Here is a 25,315-nt window from a genome sequence, read left to right on the forward strand (position 1 = left end):
AAAAATGCTTAGAATAAATTTAACAAAAGAAGTGTAAGATGTGTACACTGAAAACTATAAAACATCATTGTAAGAAAGTTAAGAAAATAAATGGAACATCTCATGCTCACAGATTGGAAGATAATATTTTTAAGATGGTAACAGTCCCTAAACTGATCTAATTAAACAAATCCCCATCAAAATCCCAGCTGCTTTTTTTCACCCCAAAACTGACAAGCTGATCATAAAATTCATTAGGAAATATAAGCAACCCCAAAGAAAGAATAGATAGCATCATAACCACTTGGGGTATTTGTTTTAAAAATGCAAATTCCTGGGCTCCACCCCAAACTTACAGAATCAAAATTCTAAGAGTGATATTTACGTATTTTTTAAAAAATTCCCTTTTCATGCACAATCATAAAATAGAGGAGAACTTACACAAGCTTGTAAGATTTCAGTAGTACTAACCAGAAGACAGCCTTAATGAGAAAGAAAAAAGCAAAAGAAAACACAGACCACTAGTAATACAACAGTAGAACAGCATAGTCGTTCAGTATGCCCGATGGGATGAGTTCGCACTGAAACGTATTTCCAGAAAACTGAAAGACTCAGCTTGATCTATGGAGTATTAAATACTGGTCACCTAAATTCTGGAAACACCTGCCAAATGCTGGAAACTTACGTTGAGCTGTTTGTTCTACTAGTGGTTAGCTGCAGAACCAATGATCTCTTGAGCTCATGATAATAAAGACAAATCTCAGTGTAACAGAAGATGTTTCCTTTCCTGTTGGCTGTGTACTATGGGAAGGGGTATGAATCATCCATTCCTCTAACTGGCAAACAAAAGAGCCCAGACAAAGTGAGCGGGTAAATGTGACAGAGTCAGGATGAGAATCCAGGTATCTTAGATTCATTCCTCATCCACAATTACTTTTATGAGACATACTGTTTCTCCTTTAAAAGTCTGTAATGTGGGCATAAATATGCTGTATGTACCAACTTACATTACATGGTCATGAAAATGTTCAACTCCAATCTATAACTCTGATCTACATGTTAGTAGCAATAAATATTTCATTAACAATTACTCTGCTTGCTATTCTAAAGATTTTAATAATTTTTATCTACACAATTTAGATGGCTTAAGTCTCTTAAAAACAGTTTTTCATGAATATTTGAACAGATGCCAACCTTTTTCCTTTAAGAAATGTCCCTATCTCAAGAACATTCTCTTTAAAAAGAAATTATAACTCTCTAGCATTTACAGACCTACCGGAGAACTAAAAGTTTATAGAGAACTAATTTCTTGAATTTTTCCTTTTGTCTTATAGCCCTAGAACAAAACCTGGAAGAATAGATAAGTCTAGTTTGATCATAAAGCTACCAGTATTGTTGGTTTTGACAATACTATATTTTTCAGTATTTGTTTTTTCTATCTTCCATTGCAGATTTACTTAAGATGCTCTCCTTTCTGTGCCAAATTCCTTCCTCAAATATGCTTGTGAATTTGTTTAAGTATATTAATAACATTTTTTGGATATGAAGCTATCCTTAAATGTCCACTCACACAAGGCTAAGAAACTTATTCACTCTCAGGCTTAGATATTTAGAAATGCTTAATTTCATTTCTATCCCCAGTTTTTAGTACAGTGCTTGAGAACATATTGGTTGAATAAATGATTTCTCCTTACCTCTGAACTCTGAACACTGTTTTTTTCTGAGCCAGCTTACCATTTTATATATATGTGTAATATATACATATATATAGGCAAATGTATAATGGATATATATATATAATTGGCAAATGTAAATGGATATAAAATTTAGAACATGCACACATGTACACAGACTGAGAAAAAATATTTTAAATGGTTAAAATAATCTTGGATTTTCTAGAGCTTACCAAAAGATCATTAATGATATAGGGGCACTAACCTGACTTATATACATGTATGTAAATGTAAATATATAAATATGAATATATTATTTGTCAACTTTGAAAAATATTATATTCAAAAATTTAATGAACCATTTTTGAATTTACTTTTTCCTATTCATTTTCTACTTGTATATTCAGAAGACGTACTCTAATGTGACTACTAGACCACAAAAAAACATAATTCTGCATTATGCAATGAGATTCAATTACTGTAATGAAAACAGCAACTATAATGGATTTGGTACATTGTAGTCACTGTGTTAATTTTAAGTTCTAGCATTGCTATAAATTCTTAAATTCTGAAGTCAAAAATTTTTTTCCTTTATAAAACTTGGATTACTAGTAAAAGGCATAAAATGTCAATGGTGTATTATAGCATAAGATTATTTCCAATAATTTCGTATAAGCACATAAGCTGTTTTTAGTGTTTAAACAATCTATGATTGTGTTCATCAACGACCAAAACAAAATATTACTGGGAGTACTCAGACATATATCCTCTAATAAAGATTGTTCATTTTATTCTAAGAAATGAAAGCAATTTCAAGATCTTATGTTGTAATAATTAGTGACACCAAAAGTTTCCTACAAATAATTGCAGTTGATACTTCTCGTCATCTTATAGAATCTATGTTCCCTAGAGACATCCGCCTGGCCCCCTTTATAATTTCAGAAGGATTATATAGTTACTTCAGCTGAGTACAGTGCCTTGATGTCTCAGGTTGCTAGGAATATACCATCTTTCCCTTTCCCCTGCAAAATAATGTACTCTTTCCCTAAAGGAAATGATAAAGAAAGTAATAAATTAAAAACTGAAAACTTAAAATCTTTGTCCACCAAGCCAGGTATGTCAGACTTTGGCTCCAGGCAAACGCCAATGGGCTCAGGTGTTCTCTACACAGTATACAGAAAGAAAAACAGTAGAGACCTGGATTTTGCTCTGCTTTTGAAAGAAAGGAAACTCTTCCAAGGAAACCTTGAAAGCTTTTCTCTGTGAACCAATGATGAAATTATTCTACGCCCAACAAATCAGAAAAATGGTCTTTATTGCTAAACCACTGTAATTATTGAAAGTTAGATAAGTAATGAAGGTAGATTTGCAATTACTAGTTTAGATTCAAATCACATTAACATGCCAAACTTAGGATTCCTTTTAGGTTTAATGTCTGTTACACAGAAACTTTCATAGATCACAGATATAGTAATATACCAATCTGAGACAAAAAGTGAAATGTCATAGACTAAACCACTGAATTGTATACTGAAGGGATAAACATCTGCCCCAGTTATCTTTCTCATTAATTATGAATAAGTACAAACTGCGATTGGAGCTAGATAAAATAATGCAAAGTTTGGCTTATAATAAGGTATGCTTATCAAGCCAACTATGTACTAACACAAAATCAAATTCTGGATTGACAACTAGAAATCCAAATTCCTCCAAAATGGACATGATGTACAATTCTCAGTCTCTGAGAAGTATAATTAGAGAAACCTCATCTCCTCAGGCAGAAAGATGAAGTCTACTGCATACTTGTGCTGATGTGCTTTTCAGCACAGCACTGTAAAGAAAGATAGCTTCATACTTGGTGCCTGTGTTATGAAAATGAAAACATAGTTATTTTTATACCTTGCTGCTTATGTTTTTCCCCTTTCTTTCCTGTTCAAAGTTCCTTCTCTGGCAGTTTCTCTAGCTGACTAAATTTTTTGAGGGAGCTAACCCAACGTGCTTGCCTTCTAACAAACCCTGGGGCATCTATCCTTTTCCTAGTAACAGAGTATTGCCCCTGATTCGCAATCTTCCTCAGTACTCAAAACTGGGCTAGAACCCACCAGAAAACTAAGAGGCAAGGGAGCCGGAGAATGAATAAAGCTTACTTTTTGCTAGCTATTTTGCCACTCATTTTTAGAGTTAATCTCCAGCGTGTCATACTTTTTATGAAGTAGGCCAATTTTTTTCAGGCTCTTCAGAAGCTCATTCTAAAAATTTTGACTCTACAAATGGAGAAGTTATACAGCAATTAACATTAAAGGAACTAAGGGAAATTCACATTGGATTCAGAGAGTCATAAAGAAAATCGAATAAAGCAGACCCTCAGAGCTAGTGGATACAAATTAAAGACTGTTTCATAAGTCAATCTGTTTGATAATAATTTGCCAATATATGAATTAGTTGTATTAGAAGCTAAATAGATAAAACACAAGAAAATAAACCAAATGAAAATGGCAAAATAGTTTTTAGGATTAGGAAAAAGGACTACGTTACTAATGCGAAATGTCTACATAAATAAGCAAATTTTACCTGTCATCATCTTGTGAAAATCGTCTTTGCAAATCCTCTTTATTCCACTGTTCTTTTTCTTTCCCTTGCTCAGGTATATCTTGTGCTTTTTCCTCGTCTCCTGATTGTCTGTTTTTCTCCTTATCACATGTTTTTGTGACCTCTGTCCCTTTCTCATTCTCATTAAGTTTTTCTTCCTTTACCTCTTCCTTCTCATGAACTATCTCTTCATGCTTATCCCCTTCTTGCCCTCCCTCTTCTATTCCCTTTGGGCTTTTGAAAGCAACACAAATCGAAGGCATGCAAATAAACACAAACAAGAAAGAAAAAGTCAAGGAAAAAAATGCACATGAAATTAAACAGAAATGTAATGAAAACTACTAAAACAAACAAAAATTCTATCTTTTAAATGATGAATACTTTTTTCTCCAGTGTATACCAGAAGAAGCACTGTGTAAGCAACACTCAGTCATCATTGTTTTTAGATCAGATTTTCCTGTCACAAAGTTGCATGGAAAAAAGTTGTAGTCTCCATTACAGATGTTTTCTGATGTAATGGGAGTAAAAAAAGACAACTTAGGTGCCTATAAAATCTATAGGTCAGGTGATAAGTAAAAATTTTACTAACATATATTACATTTATACATTTTCTTGAGAAGCCGAGGACTTTTTCCATGCATTTCCAAAAGTTTCAGGAGAATGGGAGAGCATCCTACTAAAAAAGTAATATTCTTATGTATTCTGAATCACTGAAGTGTATTAGGCTAGGGAAAAAAAACCCTTCAAAATATTATTTTTCATATTCTTTGGAACATTAACAAATTCAAGTCTTAACTTAGCCATCACTTTAATTTCAGGAAAGATATAATAATAACAGAATTACTTTTTAAAACAGCAAGCATGAAAAAATAACTCGTGATAGGATTTCAAGTAGTCTAGTAAGAAAATTACGTTCTATAAAACTTTTCTGTGCAAGTAGTTTGAATAGAGACCAAAATATAATAGTGATATGTTCAGAACTTCTTATTGCCTTAACAACACGTATTAACCATTTTGAAATCCAGGATTTTATGTTTATCTAAAGAAAAATCAAAGACCTCCTAAAATATGTTTAGAAGAATTTCCTGCTAAAGTCCCCTTACTCACCTGATTTTCTTGTTTCCTCTTGGCCGTTCTGATTGGACAGACATGTAGCTCGTGCTGCTGAAACGAGAAGCACTACTAGTCCTTGAAACCGCAGATATATCACTTACATCACTGTCCGAAGATTTAGTGGAAATATTATCTGCCCCTCTATGAGGATCCCATCCTGATCGATACTGTTAACACAGATTGACAAACACGCAGAGGTTGTCAGTATTACCACACAAAGCAATCATTAGCTTCTCCTATTTCAGCACTTTAATTGTCCACAGAGGATACTGCAAAACCCCACTCAGTGGCATATAAAACAAAAGTGAATGGCAATTATCCTAAAAGAAAAATTCAATTTATATGAAACCTTGTTTTTAGCAAAGGCAATTAGACCATTTTCACCACACCCCAGTGAAGGCCATTAAAACAGTTTCACAATAGCAATGGCCCCGGGGAAGAACATTTAGGTAAAATCTGGGAAATAAACATAATATAAGGAAGTAGAATTGTTTGATTTCTGTATAGAATTTGAAAAAAAAAGGTATAAGGTTGCCATTGTAACTTATAAAGACCAATTTTAGTAGCCACCAAGGTTCTCTTGTAATCCATTATGCTTCACTGAAAACCTAGAGATAATATAAAATCTAATTATTAAAACACTAACTTTTTAAAAGAAAAGCCAAGAAAAAAGAGAGTTTAATTTTTGCATGGTTGCTGGAATTTTGATGAATCCTAGAAATACTAGAAAAAGTCATTATTATTTACAATAGTTCAAATTTCCTGGAATTGAAATAATCAAATAGTTATCTGGCACAGCCAGCCTGCAGGGTGTTCTGGGTGGTCAAATATTCTGGTAAGTTGCAAGCCATTATGAATGCTTTATGTTCATGGCACTTGGGATGTAAAAAAGAACAGACTTTGGAGTCTGGAAAACCTGGAGTAAGAAAAACTCTTACTAGCTGGGTAGACTTGAGCAAATTATCTGACCTTTACAAGCCTGTTTATAAAATAACAGGGATAATAATATCTTCCTTGCAGGGTTGTTTTGAAAATTAGAAATAATACATGTCTGCTATCTAATAATATAAATAAATAATTATGATTGTATCATTACTACCTGATGGCTACTAGTGGGTTAAGAGAATATCTGCTAATAGGTCTTTCTTTGTTTATATGCACTTCAAACATCATGTTGAAACATCCTTATTTGGTCGATTTTGCAATGGAGATTTTTCTAATCACAGATACTAGCAAATTTCACAAAGCCCTAAAAGATGATTACCTTATATAAACAATTTACTGTGACTTGAAGAATCTTTACTTAATAAATCATCTGGTAAGAATAACAATTCACTGCAAATATTAGATAGATATAAACATTCTGGCTAAGATAAATTGAATGGTAATAGGGTATAGTATAAACATTAAATCAGATTAAAATGATCTGTTTTTTTTTTTTTCCCCAGGATCTCTCAGTGTCTAGTTATATATTTTTGAGTTAATGACTGATTCTTTTCTTCAAATATAAAATGAGGGGATTAATTTTAAGGCTCCTTAAAATTTGATAATCAAATCCTTAATCTAGAAATATACATTCAAATTAGGTGAGGTATTGGCCTTCCTTAGTACATTTTAACTTTCAACTTTGTTGGGTAAATCCAAGTATCAAAGAGAATACACTTAAGTTCTGCAAAATTCGCTGCCTTTTTTTCAGGAAATACCTATGTAAATAGAACCTTCATGTTGATTTTAAAGGTAGATTATTTATTTACAGTGAATTTATTGGAGAACATTTAGTCCATGATATTCTTTTTCAAACTAAAGTCACTTTAAAATATTAAAAACAATTTTTTGTGACATTGTGTGACATTTTAAAGTGACAATGTCTTCAGCCATTGTGTAGAATAGCATTTCGATGGTTGGATCCAACATTATCTAAGTTAGCCAGGATATAAAAAATGTACTAAAAGCAAATGAAAAACCCTGAGTTTTAACTGTAAGAGGTAGTAAGAAATAATAATGTAACCAGAGCACATGCCCTGGAGTGAGAATGAATTGTTGGTCTGAATCGTAGCTACATAAAATTCTGAGGTTTGTAATCTCAGGCCAATTGCTTCTATAAGTCCCAGTTTTTTGTCTGTTAAAACATGGACAACAACTGTACTCCTACGTTTGCTGCAAGGATTAAATAAGATAATGTATGTAACAAAGCACTTAGCACAATATCGACATATAACAGTGTTTAATAAATGACAAATGATGATGATGATGATGATGATGATTCGATAGTAGTTGAATACTGGTTTAGTATCAATTCCACGTATATCTTTACCGAAAAAAATACTAGGTAGAAATACCCCAAAATAAATACATTATTTTAAGACTGCTCTAAGCTACAATAAAAATATAACCATTTTTACATATCTCCAAGAGATTCATTTCAGAAAATATGTTTATAAAGCAAAATTAAAATATGAAACCAAACTTTGCCACTGACTCCTACTCTGTCCTCAGGTCTCACCTTCCCCATTTGACCAGCTTCATCCATATCCCATTATTTTATGGAGAACTACTGATTCCCAGACACAGGATGAGAAGTAGCTTTATCTCAGCAGGAAATCCATGACACTTGTTGGCTGACACAGAACACGCCTCATTTTTAATATCTGTCTCTGGTACGTTATCTCAATACACAAAGCCAACTGGTACCTGTGTATTCTGTGTTTCCCTGATTGGTTCTTGTCTGATTGTTATGCCTTCATTTCTGAATCCTAAATCTTACTTGATTTTTATATTTCACTAGTTAGGATTCTGACTTTGCATGCTCTAGTCTTTGTCTTTTTGAGTTGTCATGACTTTTAACCCTGTTGCTATGATGCATAGGGACATACAGGCTGGCCTAAGGCTTAAGAATTTGTTTTTTTTTTAAAAAACCACACATAGTGTACATTGCACATATCTTTGGCTAAGACCTCTTAGATAATCGAGTTTGCTGAGCTAAAATTTTGGATATGCAAAACTTAGGGAAAGATAAGATTACACATATACAGTTTTATAGAATTCAACACACGCTAACTCTTGTTAAAGATGTGTGTGTGTGTGTGTGTGTGTGTGTGTTTAAGTGTGTTCATTTTTAATTTTCAAACCCTCTACTAGAATATAAGCTCCTCAAGGCCAGGACAGTATCTTCCTTATTTTTGTAACTCTCTTAGCACCTAAGAGTCAAAGATTTAATTTGATTTAACTTAAACTCTGAAGCTTAGTTTTTGTACCAGTAAGATAAGGATAAATCTCATTTTAAGGATTCTTGCGAGGAGTAAGAGACATGATATATTTAAAATACCCAGTAGTGTGCTTAGCACACAGCAACTGCTCATTTCCAATGCCTAAAGCAGAAAGTCATTAAATAAAAAGACACTGAGTGGAAAAGTTTATATAAAGAAAGAATACAAATTAGCTAACAGCTCTAGTTTGATGATGATTATACTGCATTCTCAAGGCTTGTATTAAATGCATTTCTCTGTCTACTTCTAGGCAACTAAGTAGGTTTACCTTTAGGGTATAGATCAGGTTTCCCTTACAAATTTACACTTGATACACAGAATGAGAAATATAGAAAGTGAGAAATAATAGAAAAAAATCTTTTTCTAAATAGAACTTCAGAAGAACATATTTTGAATATACTTAGAATATAACATCTTCACATATACAATTGCAAAAACCCCAAAATTCAAAGTCATAAATGACCTAATATTAGAGTTTACTTTTAAAGCAATTCATTTTTAAAAAATTTCTTAAATGTATTTTTTTCTTTGCCTAAATTATGGTAAACAAAAGTTTCTAGTTTAACAGTGAGATAGCAGCAGCTAAATTATTATTGTACCAAGGTAGTTATGAATGCAAATCAGCTCATTTATTTAGAAAACAGTTGGTGTTGCCTTGGCACCATACAATAAAAAATGTTTTCAACAATTAGCACGTATTAATTTACAGCTGACAGATCAACAATGGATGATATGCTCACCATTCTCTTTAATGGAACAAAAACAAAGAAGATTTATTGCATAGGATTACATGATCTCAGCTGAAAATTGTGCCCTGATTGGAGATCATTAAAATCTTGGAAGACAGTAAGGAAGCCTTTCCCGACAGCATTTTGATGTTTTGTACATTACTATTAAGTAGATCATGAACTAGAAAAATTTACGGGAAATTATTATTCTTCAGGATGTTCCAGACTCTAAAGCGTTCTTAAGTGGCCTAGAAAAGTTAATGTTCTCTCTATTCATCTGACCATAGTGGAAAGTAACAGCATATCATCAAAGCTCTATTAAAAGGAAAGTTATTATTAAAATTTTAGAATAATATTCCTGAGAAAAAAGTAAATTCAAATTTCTAAAATAAGATTTCCATTTCTCCAGTATACTCATATGAAGCTCTCAGATTAGGCAATTTCCCAGCTTGATTTCTCTACCAGCATTTCAGCAACTCAGGTTGTTTGAGTTTTGTACATGAACTTCTCAGACAAGACACGGGAGTGGGATTATGAGTTGCCTTGAGCATTGCTTATCTTTGATTTATTAAATTTCACCAGAAAACTGCAATTTGTTGTCTGGGAATCTAGTCCAAGACTTGGTTATTGCAAAATACCAGGCAGGAAAAAAGTCCAAGTTTGAAGAAAAATAAGTTTTATGTCATCAAGAAATACTTGGAGGAATATTCATATCATATTCAGAGAGAAAACACAATGAATAGATCATAAGATTGGAAAAAAATAGGGCAAACATAATCTTTGGAAGGTAAAGGAGAAGCTGAAGTTCTGGACAGGGCTCTCCACACCAATGTGGGGGTCTGGAGGAGACAAGAACAGAGCAGGGGGAGTCTTGGCACTGTGGTCAATGAAATAATCATGTGAGCAAGAAGATGCTCTCATTTTTGCTAACCTATTTTACAGTATTTCAGATCATAACTCAAAGAGTCCTGTTGTCTTTTGATAGTACCAAAATTGCAGAAACTCCCTCTTTGAGGAGCTACTTCCAGATGATTTCCCCTCTGTCCTAGCCAAGGCTCTTATCAGTGCTTGATAGGAATGTTGCACTATGCGAAAATCTGTTAGGAGATCATTTTGTTTAGATACGACTCCTAAAGAGGGTATTGTGTAATAAGGTCTCTACCTGAGAGGGAGAAGAGAGTGAGGAAAAGCTACAGAAAACTGAGGGCTAATTTAAGATTTAGCCCTAAAAACAATATTCTGCAAATGAAATCCCTGCTAGGAAACTCTTCCTTAATTCCTTCAAGACAGTTAGTCAGTGCCCGGAGTTTTCCTATACTACTTTATTCATGAATTTCTTACAATTTTATCATGTATCTCTTTCTCACACGTTAGCTATCTATCATCTATCTATCTATCTATCTATCTATCTATCTATCTATCTATCTATCTATCCATCCTGCTTAGATTATAAACTCCCTGAGAATAATGACTGTCTTACTTATTTTAGTATGTACAGATAATGGGAATTACCTAGATCCTTGCCTGGCAGGTAGTAGGAACTCAATAAACGTTTAATGAATTGAAATGAAGGGAATGGTTGTTTTATCTGGACTATATACTGGAGTATAATCTCCAGGATGAAGCATTAAGTCAGAGTATAAAATACTGTGAAGATAGATGAATAGAGTTCAGTCACGTAATCCTCTCCTTCCCTGTGATAGGTATATGCAGTGATGTGCTGATATGTTTAACAACCAGTATCCAAGAGGAAAAAGGTCTGATTTACAGCGTTTGCTAATTTCCGAGGAATAAATATTCCCACCATGGTTGATTTCAAGTTACCAAGTGGTTACCAAATGCAGACTTGGTGTATACCACCAAGCATGGGGTTTAGAAATATGTGCACTGTTTGTAGGATTCACTGAGATTCATCAGGAGACAATGAGTAAGGGACAATAAGATGCATTATCTGTAAGTTATTCATCCAGGGAAATCTTGTGAAAGATGGAATAGCAAGAACAGCTTAAGGGAAAGAACTATAATAGTAGAAAGGGTAGCCATTAGCCTATCGGCCAAGACTTACTAAAAAGCCAACTGTCTTTTGGTTTGAGGGAAACTTGTAAGATTAATAATTTTTCCTGGAGAATTTGTAGAGGAGGAATTATTGCTAGTAGTCAATCATGACTCACAAAGGCTTGGCTCTGTGGGAACTACATGCCTATTAGTAATCAGCTGCTCTCATCATCTGTTATTTAGTTCCATCAATGTCTCACAATTTTAGAAATGGAAATGCCAGTTCTGTGAAGAAATTCCAGATCTGCAGATCTCAGGTAGCTACAGAACTCATGCTTTTGCTCTTAGCAAATGCACTTACCACTTTTCTCCTCAGAATCCATAACTCTTCACCCATTCTAGTCTACCGTTTACTGAAACTGTTCTCAAAAACAAACAGAAGGGCACCTGGGTGGCTCAGTTGGTTAAGCAACTGCCTTCGGCTCAGGTCATGATCCCAGGGTCCTGAGATCGAGTCCCACATCGGGCTCCCGGCTCAGCGGGGAGCCTGCTTCTCCCTCTGACCCCCTCCCCTCTCATGCTGTTTCTCTCCCGCTCACTCTCTAATAAATAAATAAATAAATAAATAAATAAATAAATAAATAAATAAAATTTAAAAAAACAAACAAACAAACAAAAAACCAAACAGAAAACACCAAAAATATCCTAATTTACCAGCCAGTAGTGTCTTCAGTTCTTTCTTGATGTTGCTGCTACATCTAATATTGAAGTCCTCTCTCCTGAAATGTTTCCATGAATGGTTTCTCAGATAATGTCACTCATGGTTTCTCCCCTGGCTCTCTCACTGTTCCTTCTTAATCTCCTTTGCCAGTTTCACTTTCTCTGACCTGATTTTAAATTATATTTTCCCCAAATTTTGATCAATAGTCCACTTTTCTTTACACTATGCATATCCCCCCCAGGATGACCTGATCCATTATCTGTGCATTTTCACTGCCATGTAATGACGAATAAATCCTTATCGTCTGCTCTCACTACCCTCCAAACTTCAGACTTGTATTTCCAGGTGTTAGCAGGGCATCTACCACATGTTGTTTTTCAGGTATATCACATTCAATTGTGACCAAAACCAAATTTATTCTCTTTCACCTCAAACCAGCTATTCTTATATCTCCTATATTCCCTGCATTATTTAATAGGCTCAATATTAAACTAAAACAGAGAAATTCGTGTTACCTTTGACTTCTCCTTCTTCAATATTCTCCACTCTAATTAGTCAAGAAATATCACTTACTCATTTTATTGTAACAAATATCTGGATATTTAGCTATTAGGGGTGTATGAATAGGTCCTTGGTCTTTCATGTTTGTAATTCAAGTCTACTACTCCTATTCATTGGTCACAGTTGCTGCTGAATGCCTACCAATATTCTTTCTCCACTTTTGTTCTTTAAAACTCAAAGAATCAGGATTTATATTAGTCTAACAATGACAACAACAAGAACAAAACAAAACAACTTCATTTTTCATTTTCCTTGTAGCCAGGGTGATCACTTGACTTGAGTCTGGTCCCTGTGATATAAGCAGGAAAATAGAAGGTGGGGGTTGGCGAGAGCGATTACAGTGGGCTGACTCAGCTGGGATGGCCATTTGCCTTTCCCTCTTTGCTTTTCTTTCTAATTGGAGTTTAAACATGGGCCTAGGGGTGCAGTCATCATTCTGTGACAATGAGCATGAATGTCCTACTCTGAGAACAGGGAGCAGGGAGAGAAGCTCTAAGGAAGCTTGGCTCCTTAAACAGCAGGATCAGCCTTGGGCAGCTGTTTGGATTTCTTGTTTGTGAAAAAAAAATTTTTATTCAGGTAATTTTGTCAGGCTTTTTTTTTTTTAATCATGAACATGTGAATACACACCTGAATGATATACCACTCATTCTGTTCTGGGTCAAAAAAATTATTTTCTGACCTCATGGTATAAAGGCACATTCTTTAACTAACAATATTGATAAAATCTATAATGTGGTCTAATTTTGATGGTAAGAGGCAATGTATCATATTGACCCTGGGCTACAGAGTGGAAAGACATGGATGTGTAACTGCTCTCCCACTCACTGGGAGCTGTGTTATCTTGGGCAAGTCTCTTAACTTCTCTGAGCCTGAGGTGAGCTTTAAATGAGATCACAGGTCTTGACACATAGTAAATATTTATATCATGATAATAATTAGGCATAGTCTGTGATGAAATTAAAGAAGCTCTAGGCTGTGATACTCAGTTTCTTCATCATTCCAGCTATCACCTCAAACATTTTCTCTTGGCTAAAAAAAAACTTGAAAAGAGCTATGAAAACTTTGTAAGTTCCTACTTCCGTATCATTAAAAAAAATAAGGCATTCTCCTTTGACACCAGATTGGTTTATTTACTTAGAGTAGGACAACACCAAACCTGACTTGGAAATTCATGTTTTTTATTCTTGAAACTATTAACCTGGGTTACTTTTTGTAACTATGCTTCTACTAGGCATCAAGGAAAGTTAAACCAGGGAACGTAACAATTCATGACTGTAACACTAATAATTATTAAAATGTGGATACATTTTATGCTTATAAACTTCCAAATATTTTATATATTGTTTTCTTTTCCCAATGCCTAAGACAGCTATTATTTTCTAAGTTTACATATGTGTTAACACTTAGCCATCTCTTGATTCAGATGTATTCACATAAGGTAAATGATTTTTTTTCTTTTTCAACAGCCTTAATGAGTCTTACATTCGTTTTTATGCCTTTCTTATTCAGTAATATCTCAAACAAATTTCTGAAATTTCTGCCTCAATGAAGAAGTGTTCTCGAAGTCTGTTCTTCCCAGACCGTTAAGTATATTAATGATAATATCTCATTGTGATATACACAACATTTCATTTATAGCCAAGCTGACAGAGGGGAGAACAGAATGCCTGCTGCCGGTGCAAACCCACAAACCCAGACTTCTCCAAAAGACAGAAGAGTCAATATTAAAGCACTGGTACCATTATTGTGACCAAATGTTTTCCAAACCCTCAGATAAGAAACCTGTAAGATCTACCTAGAACTGAATATCACAAAGAAGCTCTCCTTGGCCATAAGAATCCCTTATACTTGGTCCTTTGTGAATATCTTTAAATATTCCATGGTTTATTATATGATTTTTGTATTTTTGAGAGAATATTTATAGCTTGCATTGGGATACGGGGTAGGGACATTACAGATATTGAGTGGCAAGCTAGCATTCCAAAAGCTGCAACAGAAAGAAAACATGGGAAGACAGCATCAGGACAAAGGTCCTCGGAATGTGAAGCAGGCAGACACACAACAAAATTTAATGGACTGGGGATATGGAGAGGGCTCCTTTTCAAATTAGTACCTTAGAAAGCAACAGAGTAACTCAAGGTACTTGTATTTAAGAGAATCAGGGTTAAATAACAGCCCAAATAACCACAAAGTGTTGAAAAACTTGGAAGGGTCTGAGAATTGCCACGATCCATTAAATTCAGGAAGAGGGCAGATGTAATTATTCTGTTGAAAATCTGGAAGAAGCCCACTACTCTCATTCCTCATGTGAGAAGACAGAGCAGCATCAGTTGGGTTTGCATTAAGACCATTTGGGTTGGAGGCAACAGTTAAAACATGGCAAGGAATAACAATTACATCTTGTTTAGACTATAGCAGTAGCCTCTGAATAGGACTTCTTGTCTTTAATCTCCCTTTCAAATGCATCTTAAGTTTACCACTAGAATTAATATTTGTTCATATCAGTGACTTCTTCAAATATCTTCAAAGGCAATGGTTATAATGAAAACATTCTGGATTTTTAACTAAGTGATTCAAAGCCCTCTGCAATCTGGTCCCAGCCAACTTTTCCATTCTTATATCCTAATATGTAACCTAATTTGTTGGGTATTTCCATTCTAAAGAACTACTAGCTGTTCCTTAAACATACGGCCTTTGCTTATATGTTTCTGCAATTTTGCTTAAGCTCTTCCTCTACTTGACATGTCCTTTACCTAAGTATTATTCTACGATATGTTCCAGATTTCTCCAAGCCAAATGAATATTTCTCTTCTTATGCTTCCTTTGCATGGTTAAGTTTTATTATATCAGTTAACATAGCCTATTTTGTAAGAGTAACACTGATGTACCTGTGTTTCCCTAATTCAATTAGGAGCTCTTAGACTGGAAGGTTTTTGCCTGCCTGCCTCCCTTCTCCCATTCCTCCTTCCTTCCTTTGCTTTCAAACTCTTTTTTTTCATTACTCCCTCCCTTCCTCCCTTCCTCCCTCCATTTGCTCAGTCCTTCATTTTATTGCTATTCATTTGATTGTTTCTCTGGAAATTTTTTTTTCTTTTAATGTTGCAGAACCGGAAACCAGAATTACAGCTGATTAGCTTTAGAGACATACAAGGCATGCAGTTTTGAGTTGCAGGAAAGAGAAAGCTACTAAATGTCCCCTGAGATTATGTTCAGATACACAGAAGAGGACTCATCTATAACCACCCTTTGTTTAAGAAAAAAAAAGCCCAGGAAAGTTATTTGGTGCTGAAACATACTTTTAGTTATTCGCTCATCACTGAGTCATTAAAAAGAAATCACAGTATTTTAAAGCTGAAAGTGACCTCAGAGAGGATATAATCTAGATTCTTAATTTTATAGATGAGAAAATTAAGAAACAGAGAAGTGAATTGACTAAGCTTATATGATTTGTTAGTATTGAAGTCTTTCAATTTCATTAAAAAATGTGTTAACTATAATTTCATGTTTAATGGGATACTTGGCAAGCATATGTAGAACATAAGTCATTTCTTTTTAAAACACTCACATTTTTAAGTATATACTTCAGAATAAAGATTTTCTTCCTTTTCTGAATTTTAAAACTCTACCTAAAATGACATGCATAATCAGAAAACAAAAACTTACAACTATAACTGGACAGATCTTAAATAAAACTTGAAAATAATAAAAAAACCCAGTATCTTGCAAACTAACTTGAATAAAAAGATAAAAATGTTTTATGTCCTATTGAAATAACCCCTTTACATTCCATTTAAAATTCAGGTCATCTTTTTTTGGGGGGGAGGTGGGGTAGGCAGAAAATGGTAATGGGCTTAAGAAGTAACATGTTCTTACATGACTGGATCTTGAAGACTATTAGCTTTGCTGTGAGTATGCCTGGTCATGAAAATGACCTGAAAAGGGCCAATCATAAAATCATAGCCATTTTCTTTGTTAGTCAGGAAGTTGTATTGAACTAGTATATTTTGATTCATCTATGAGAATGAAGTTCAACTGTAAGGTTTTTCTTTTCTTACCCCTGCATCACATATATAATAATAAATATAACTACCATTACTGGGCGCTCCAAGCCAAGCCAAGCCAAGTTCTGTACCCTTTACACACAACATTTCTACTTCTCGAAGTTATCACCAGCCAAAAGTTCCTTCTCTTATAGGTTAGCTATATTATTTCCAGACTAGAGTATTATTTTGCAATCTTCAAAACTGATGAAATAGAAATAATCAAGATTCCATGTTAAGGAAAACAGTAGTGAATTTATTTTGCTTATAAACAATATCTGTAATTCTTCCAATTGAGGAAAAATTACAACTAATTTTTGTGCTCATGAACAAGCTGTTACGTAATAAAATTGTAGACATGTTCAAATTATAATTAGCCAACTTAGATTGAAATGATAGGTGTAGACAGCGCCACGCTGTCCTACTTGATGACTGCCTAACTGACTAAAGGTTTGGAATTAAGTGTCAATTCAAACCTAGCTGTCAATTATTTCATGTGAAGTAATAGGCTAAAATATTATACATATAAATTTATTCTCTAAATCATAATTAATATGACATAAATTGATTTAAAAATACATAGATTCAATCCTTTGTGAGAATATATCTAATAGAGAGCCTGACCCTGATCAGAGATTGTTGAATCACTTAGATGAAGAAAATGAAATATAGAAAATCTTACTTCAAACCTAATTTTAAATATTAGGCCATGAGATTAAATGATTCACTTAATTAATGATGAGGTTGCCTAAAACCCAAATGTTAATACATAGTGGTTTTTTTTTTTTCAATGCAGCCTCCAAAGTACCATGTATTTGTGTAACACTTCATAGATTACCAGGTTTCCTCGATTTTTACACAGAAAAAAGCTGGGTTGTGAAGAACTACTGGTCAGTTACCCAAAGTCTTATCACATTAAGTGGTAGAATAAAAATTAGAGCCCAAATCTTCTAGTTTTTTGTCTCAGTATTCTTTCTACTATGATTAACTCTAGACACAAATCAATAATTACATACCCATTAGAAAATTTGCTTCTGACTCTCATGCAATAACCTACCCATACCTTCTCCCAGGGTTCTTATCCTGTCCTTACCTTGGTACAAAATATTTGACATTCATCTCCTCTAAAGCCTTTTCCAAACATATACCACCCCTGACACTCTAGCTTCCTCTCAGCATTGATGTCCATATTCTAGAAAAATATCCCTTTGAGTGCCTATTATAGCCAAAGCAAAGTGCTTGCCACTAGAGAGACTACCAAGATGAAAAAAACATAGTCCCCATTCTCAAGAAGATAAAAAATAAGCAAATTATCATATAAGGCAGAATATATGCATTTTAGGAGGTGATAAATGCCATGATTGGTTCAGAAGGTATATATGTTTTCACCTCTCTGTTTCGAATATTCTTATACTTGTAATTTTTTTTCTGAAAATACTTAATGCTTCTAGATTACATGGGCTTTGAGTTGGAAATAATATTTCTGCCCTACTTATCACATTTTCTTCCTTCTTTATTTCTCATATCCTCCTTGATTCTATAAAGCAAGATTTCTCTCCTCTTGGTGATCCATATCATTCATCCCTTATATTCCCTATAAGGTATGCTAGTAGTTAGCAATCCAGCAACTCTGGAGGCTTGATGAAAGCAAAGGTGAATGCATGAATTTTTTTGGCGGGGGGGGGGGGGAGGTAAAAGAGAAATGTTTTCCCTGTGTATTCTTACGCAATATACTAAAAGAATTGTGATCTTGGCAATAGCAGCTATTGTTCATAGATTGACCTTTTTAGCAGCAGGTAGCTGAATGCATGTTACTTAAAATTCTTTTGTCAGTTTTTAGCAACATTATATTTACGAAAAAGGGAGAAATGATAATTTCTTCTGAAATCTTATAGTGTTCTATAACATATAAATTGCTGTCTTAGTAATCTCAAATGACTTCTTCATAATTAAAAAATATCATCTTCATATTTCTTGGCCTGACATGTGGTTAGATAGTAATAGGTAGCAATTCACAAATATACATGAAGAAAAAAGAGCCATGGCTTGAATGTCATAATAAAATTATGACCAAGAAAACCATATTTAAATTTAAATGTGGTTTTATCACTAAGAAAAATAATTTTAAAAATGAACTTGTTGATACAAAAACAAAATATTTCATCTCCTAGGATGTGACAATGTAGTTGGTGAAATAAAAAAAGTAACAAAACTTTTTTAAAAATCATAAAGTTTGAAACAAAATAGCTATATTTAGCTACTTGCCTTAAAATCTCTATTCATATTATAATCAAATATGCTTTTATAAGGCAGCAAAGTTATTTTAAAAGACCACTAATTATTTTGTAGACATAGGTTATGGTTCAGCTGTGTATCCCCCAAATTCGTATATTGTAATCCTAATTCCTAGTACCTCAGAATATGACTATATTTGTAAATAGTGCCTTTAAAGAAATAATTAAGGTAAAATGAGCTCATATGGGCAGGCCCTAATCCAATACACAGAGCGATGACCATGTGAACACACAGCAAGAACGTAGCCATCTGCAGCCAAGGAGAGAGGTCTCAGAATAAACCAAACCTGTCAACTCTTTGATCTTGGACCTCAAGCCTCCAGAACTATGAGAAACTTAGTTTCTTTTTTTTAAGTTACCTAGTCTGTGGCATTTTGTTATGGCAGTCCTAGCAAACTAATACAAGATGTTAAGGTGAAAAGGAAGCTAAAGTTAGAAAGTTTTGAATTCAAAGATTAACCACACATAAAAATACCACATTTCTAAAATTGCATTAAAATTATTTACCATTAAGTTTTTAACTGTGGATCTTTTACATAAAGTAGGTATATTTGTATCTATGGGATAAGCAAGAAATGAATAGTTGTTACCTCTATCAGCTAAAATATGGAGAACAGAAATTCTCCTTGGCTCGGAGCTCTAGGGTGTGTGCAGGTGCGTGTACAAATAGATAAATTTATGTGCAAAATAATTTTATCTCTCTCTCTCATTAAACCAAAATCGAAGTACATCCAGCTTACTAAGGAGTAGAAGTGGTAAGAAAAATAATTTTGGGTAAATAAAGATTTGACTAAACTGGTAAAAAATAATACAACCTTAATCAATTTTTAGACTTTTATAATTATCATTAATTTTTATATTTTTCCTCCATTTCCACCCAATTATTTTTAGGATTACCTTAGAGATATGCTTATCTCTACCTAGTAGATTGTTAATGGCAACAAATACAGACTTGAACCCCCAAGGATTTTGGTAAGAGCAAGTTATCTGCTGGAAATGAATCTTCTTTTTGTTCTTCTTCCCCATCATCACCATCATCATCACCATCATCATATCGCAGCTAACATGTATATATTGCTTACTATATTCCAAACTCTGTTTAGGCGTTATACATGTATATAAATAGATTTAATCTTGAAAACAATCCAATGAGGTAGGTACTATTATTAGCGCATCTTCCAGAATAAGAAACCTAACTTGCCCAAGGTCATATAAATAATGACAGGTAGATTTGAGCCCAGGCAGTTTGGTTTTGGAGTCCATACTTTTAATGCTACTCTGCAGCCTATATTTAATCATAATCACTAAAAATAAATTGAAGAGTGACTAACAAAACTGGTTATATATCTCCATTACTGTAATCAAGACTTCAGACGTTGTGCTGTGATTATAGTTGCTACTATGGTTATGGATAATGCTTCCCATTAGCATGAAGGTATACTTCCAATGGCCCCTTCTCCCTTAATGATGCCTTGATCATCCCTTTATTTATTTCAAAGGTAAAGGAAGAAATTATATAAATGTATACAGAAATTTTTTTATTTACTTTTAAATTCTAGTTTGGTGGACATTTAATGGAATATAAATGAGAAATCTACCCTCACAAACATGAGTAAGAGACTACAGAAGAGGGGAAAATAGGATATAAAGGCTCTTACAATATGATTTTATCTGGTTCCTTTTTCATTTCAATCTCCAACTCTCTTTTCATTAGGCTTATAGAGCCATTTGTCAGTTCCGTAGGTGAGACTGAAGTTTTTTTAATTCAGGCCTTGATAAGATTACCACTAAATCTCTTGTACTTGTAGCACTGTATTATATACGGCTGCTCTTACTAGTTTAATAATCTAGATTTTAAAATCTAGTTTTACTTCTCTTCATAAATATACTTGGAAAAGGAACAACCAGAGAGTAACCGTAAAAAAGTACACAGCAGGTGACTAATAAAAGGTGTGGAGGCTTGTCTGGCTTGGGTAAGTAGCAAGATAGTCCAGAAGGATGTGGTCTGGTTTGGGGCCAGGAAGCAACCTAAAGCGTGCAGTACTTGGACAAAATGTATCCTTAAGTGGTGGAGGAGAGGTAGAGAATATTAAGAAGGGACAGCAGCACCCAGGACTCTGTACACTTTCTCAGAACCTTGGTGGCTAAGTTTGGCAATAAGAATGCTTCCAGGTATGTTGGCAAGTGGAATTTAAATTAAAAAAAAAAAAGAATGCTTCTAGGTAAAGTAACTTGTTCATTTTTCTCCCTATGCTCGCATATCAGCCACTTTCAGTGACTTCCAGAAGTTTCTCTTGGGATTTTGCTACCGATCTTGAAGCTCGCTGATTGCAGGGTTATAGAGAAATTAACACAACAATAGAAACATCTGCCAAAGCAGACCCGAAGGCTAGAGAAATGGTGTGTTTCACTGAAGAAATCCAGGTGCAGCCGCTGGCATTCTGGCTGTAGCATCCCCATCAGTAAGGGGGAAGATTTCTTGACCTAGCTTGGGATGGAACCCACAGGTAAGTATTCTTAATTCTGATTTTTACAAATGAAACCATTCTGTTCGCTATTTGGCCAGACGAAGCCTAGCAGGGATTTTTTTTGAAAACCTGAACCCTACCTCTGTTCATGAAACAATGAACTGCTTCTTCCAAGAAAGGAAGCTTCATGACTTCCTACGGGACATTTTAACCTGTTCCTTGAGGGCCTTGCAGGGGAGAGACTGAGTTACTGAGATCGCTCCTGCCCTATTTATCAGATGATTCCATCTACGTAATGCTGGCACAATGGGGTCTGTTTCATGCAAATACCAGGTTCTCTTGGGAGCTTGAGAAGGGATTCTGCAGCAGGATTTCCTCCAGTGTGCACAAAGCCCAGCTCAACTGTTCTGTTGCTGGACTGTGTTCTATGCTGCCAGCAACTCAACTTTTCTGCCAAAAAAATTTGAGCATTTTATTTCAATCACTGCTTATAAAAATTAAAACGTAGCTTTCATTTCTTCACTTCTGCTAAATACATGTATTTTCACGCAATTTCTTAATTTGTACAAGGCCACCTATCCACGTTTTAAATTTTACTTTTTATAAATTTCGTCTTTGAGTGTTCAGATCCATGTACATCACTGCTATTAAGGAGCATTTCCTGTTAAATGCCCATGCCTGTGCGTGCACCTGTTAACTACTTTCCAAGGACCATGCCCATTAACATCAGCCTTGATAACATAATTTCTTAATTTCAGTAATTTAGTTTGTAATTTCCCATCCCACGTTATGTTCCAGGCTCACGTTTTTAATCTCCATATCCCTTGAAGATTCATAAATTCCTTCCCCCTAAATCTGATTTTTCATTTTAGATCTCTGATGCTTGAATTTTCTGAGAACAAAGGGAACATTCCATGATATTTGAGTTACCCTGAAATCCTTTTCATTAGCTCAATTATTTCTTTACTATTTCTTTTCGACCTTGTCATTTTAATTTCTGGTGTCTATGATTACATTTGCTGTTGTTATTACAAAAATTAACACAAATGTTATCTGCACCACGTATTCAGCATTTAATCACTAAATGCTACGCCATTTATATACATCATCTCATTTCACCCTATCATCACCCTATGAAACAGGTCTCAAAGCCCAGTTTAATAGATAAAGAAACTGAGAATAAGGGTTAACCTACCCACAGTCACCCAGGGGGGAGTTTCTGTGGACTGTACCTCCATCTACTACACTACAGGCACGAACCACTGCCGCACTGTGACGCAGTGACGATACTGAGGTCTTCAAGTACTCCTGTTTACAAACAGCAAACTTACAAACACCCGATATGCCGCCACTCCTAACCTGCCCCAGCCTGTCTCCCTCTTCTGGTGTCCCTGTTGCCTATGTCTTGAAAATCAATTTAAAATACTCAAGACTGGCCCTGAATGTGTACTCTCAGTGTGGAGAAGAGAATGAGCTCTAATAAAGGGAACAGCTTAGTTAACAGAGGCGACCCATTTGTCAAAAACACTTAAACTGTCTGAATTTTTTTTAAAGATTTTATTTTATTTATTTGAGAGAGAGAGAGAGCACAAGAGGGGGTACGGTCAGAGGGAGAAGCAGACTCTCCGCTGAGCAAGGAGCCCATTGTGATGCGGGGCTCCATCCCAGGACCCTGGGATCATGACCTGAGCCGAAGGCAGTCGCTTAACTGACTGAGCCACCCAGGAGCCCAAACTGTCTGATATTGATGGCAATCGCATCAATGTGAGTTTTAGTTGTATTTATAGGTTTAAAAAACTGAAACTATTTCTGTGTTATGTTATTCATATTATAATGTAAATTACTTTAGTTGGATTGCTCTCCTTTTGATAGGTCTCTTTGAAATGGGTGAATGGGTCCTTAAAGGACAAAAAGCCTGAGACTAATTAGGGTGACAAGAAGTAGGTTCAGGTGTGTACAATGAATGGAGTAAAACCCTTTTCCTTTCTTTTACTACACCGTCCTCTGCTCCCTGAACACTAAGTCAGTCTATCAGATTAAGGGTTAAATGCATTAATTTAGACTTTTGGTTCACATTTGAAAAGTTCTGGGCACTTAATGGGTTTTATTACTTAATTCTAGGGAGATAAATAAGAAAACAAAATTATAATATGATATTTATATATAGCACTTATGCTGTAATAAGAGTAAGATATTTTGTGGGAACACAAAATCACTTATTTAATTTAAAAAACAGCATTATTTCTACAGAGATAAAAGCTTTGAATTCCAAATAAATACTGTACCAATGAACTGTATAGCATTCTCTATTGAAATGTTAGGGACTACCCTTTTAAAAAAATATCTTCCTGGATCATTTTAAAATAATAAATATAGCTAATTAAAAAAATAAACATTATATATTTAAATAAACATTATCAAATTCTCCATATTAATTTTCAGGTATAGTTACATATTGTTTGACATTCAATTATTGCCAATTCTGTTAATTAGTAATTATGTAACTCACAGAAGAGTAGTCGGTCTATGCTGAATTATATTTTGCACTGTTAAATTTAATAGACAAATCACTTTTTTCTGAACCAACGAAGAGCAGAGAATATTGATCTTATAGGGAAAAATCAAAGTTGCTCCTTAAATTTCTGCTGAGAGTGGAATAGATGTTTTAAGCTGGGATAAAGAGAGGCAGGGGTGTGCTCTGGCTACACAGTTAAATTCTGTTTTGAGGGAACACCCCCTGAGAAATTGGAATCATGTCTGCACATGCCTTTTACTGCTCTTATTAAACAAAAATTTTCTGTTTTCAAATTTCCTAGTATAGTTAAAATATTCTTAGATAGTAACTTAGTAGTTATTGTTCTACAGATGCTTCTGTAATTTTCTTTTTGATCCATGACAGAGGAAGATCATGTTAGGGATGATGGGGAGATAGATGACCCAGCAAAGATAGTCCATATCAGTAAGTAATTTGTAGGGTAATGAAACAGAGTTGTGTTTTGGACCCTTTAAAGAAGTTATACCTTAATGGCTTAAATACATTTTTAGTTAAGCTGAATGCATAACTTCATAATGATAAGTATTTGATATTCAAATGATAGGATGTTATAAAGTATGAGCACCCTGTAAAGGTGTCAGATCATCTAATCTCAAAGTCTCCATTTTTTAAGGACATCATTCATCATGGCTTCCAGCTAAGACCCTAATAGAGGAAGTCAATTTTATAAGCGGCTCACCTTAGAGCAGTTCTCAAACTTTGGTGTACACCTGGTAGGTTTGTTAAAACACAGGGACCCGACCCCCAGAGTTCTGATTAAGTACTTGGGCCAGAGAATTGCACTTCTAGAAGTCCTCAGGTGATGATGCCACTGGTCTGAGACTACACTTAGAAAACCACTTCCTTACAGAATACCTATGAAATTATATTGCTTAGTATAGTTAGTCCTTTGCCAAGATTTAAATTTTCTCCAGCCCAAAATAATTGGTGTCAAAGTTATAAAACTTTGAAGATTCAAGAATTAATTTATGAATTGGAATGGCATCAAAACTTATTTTTTTGAAAAAAAATCTGGAGCCATGCCTATTGTATTCCATTGGTCCATCCTCCTACAGCAAATTTCTGTCAGGTATCTATAACAAGAATCATTGAAATTGCAACTAAAGAACTTGTTTTTATTGTATAAACAATGGGAATCATACAACCGACCCAGTTTCCCCTTCTGTCTTTGCTGCTTTTTAGGAAGTTCACAGTCAAAATACATGCTTCACATGCAGCAGGTATATAGGGTCTCACATTATGCATTTTGTTCACAAACTTTACTTCTACTGTTACTTTGTTTTGCCTTAACTTCATTTTCTCTTGATATTCATCTCTTCACTGACAATATT

General features: G+C 34.4%; 1 protein-coding gene across 47 annotated transcripts in view; it reads right to left on the minus strand.

The window, feature by feature from the left end:
- The window catches only part of RIMS2 (regulating synaptic membrane exocytosis 2), a 583,728-nt gene that overhangs the window by 125,744 nt on the left and 432,669 nt on the right, over positions 1 to 25,315 (minus strand). For 10 of the 47 annotated variants that reach the window (XM_078072141.1, XM_078072147.1, XM_078072143.1 and 7 more), the window contains one exon: positions 5,349 to 5,521. The exons of 36 other annotated variants lie outside the window; for them this stretch is intronic. In XM_078072141.1, the coding sequence (XP_077928267.1) occupies positions 5,349 to 5,521 (173 nt within the window). Of the gene's footprint in view, positions 1 to 5,348; positions 5,522 to 25,315 lie in introns of those variants that run through there. One more of the 47 variants, XM_078072139.1, reaches the window with a different exon arrangement.

This window comes from Halichoerus grypus, chromosome 5 (genome assembly GCF_964656455.1).
Source record: "Halichoerus grypus chromosome 5, mHalGry1.hap1.1, whole genome shotgun sequence".
NCBI lineage: Eukaryota > Metazoa > Chordata > Mammalia > Carnivora > Phocidae > Halichoerus > Halichoerus grypus.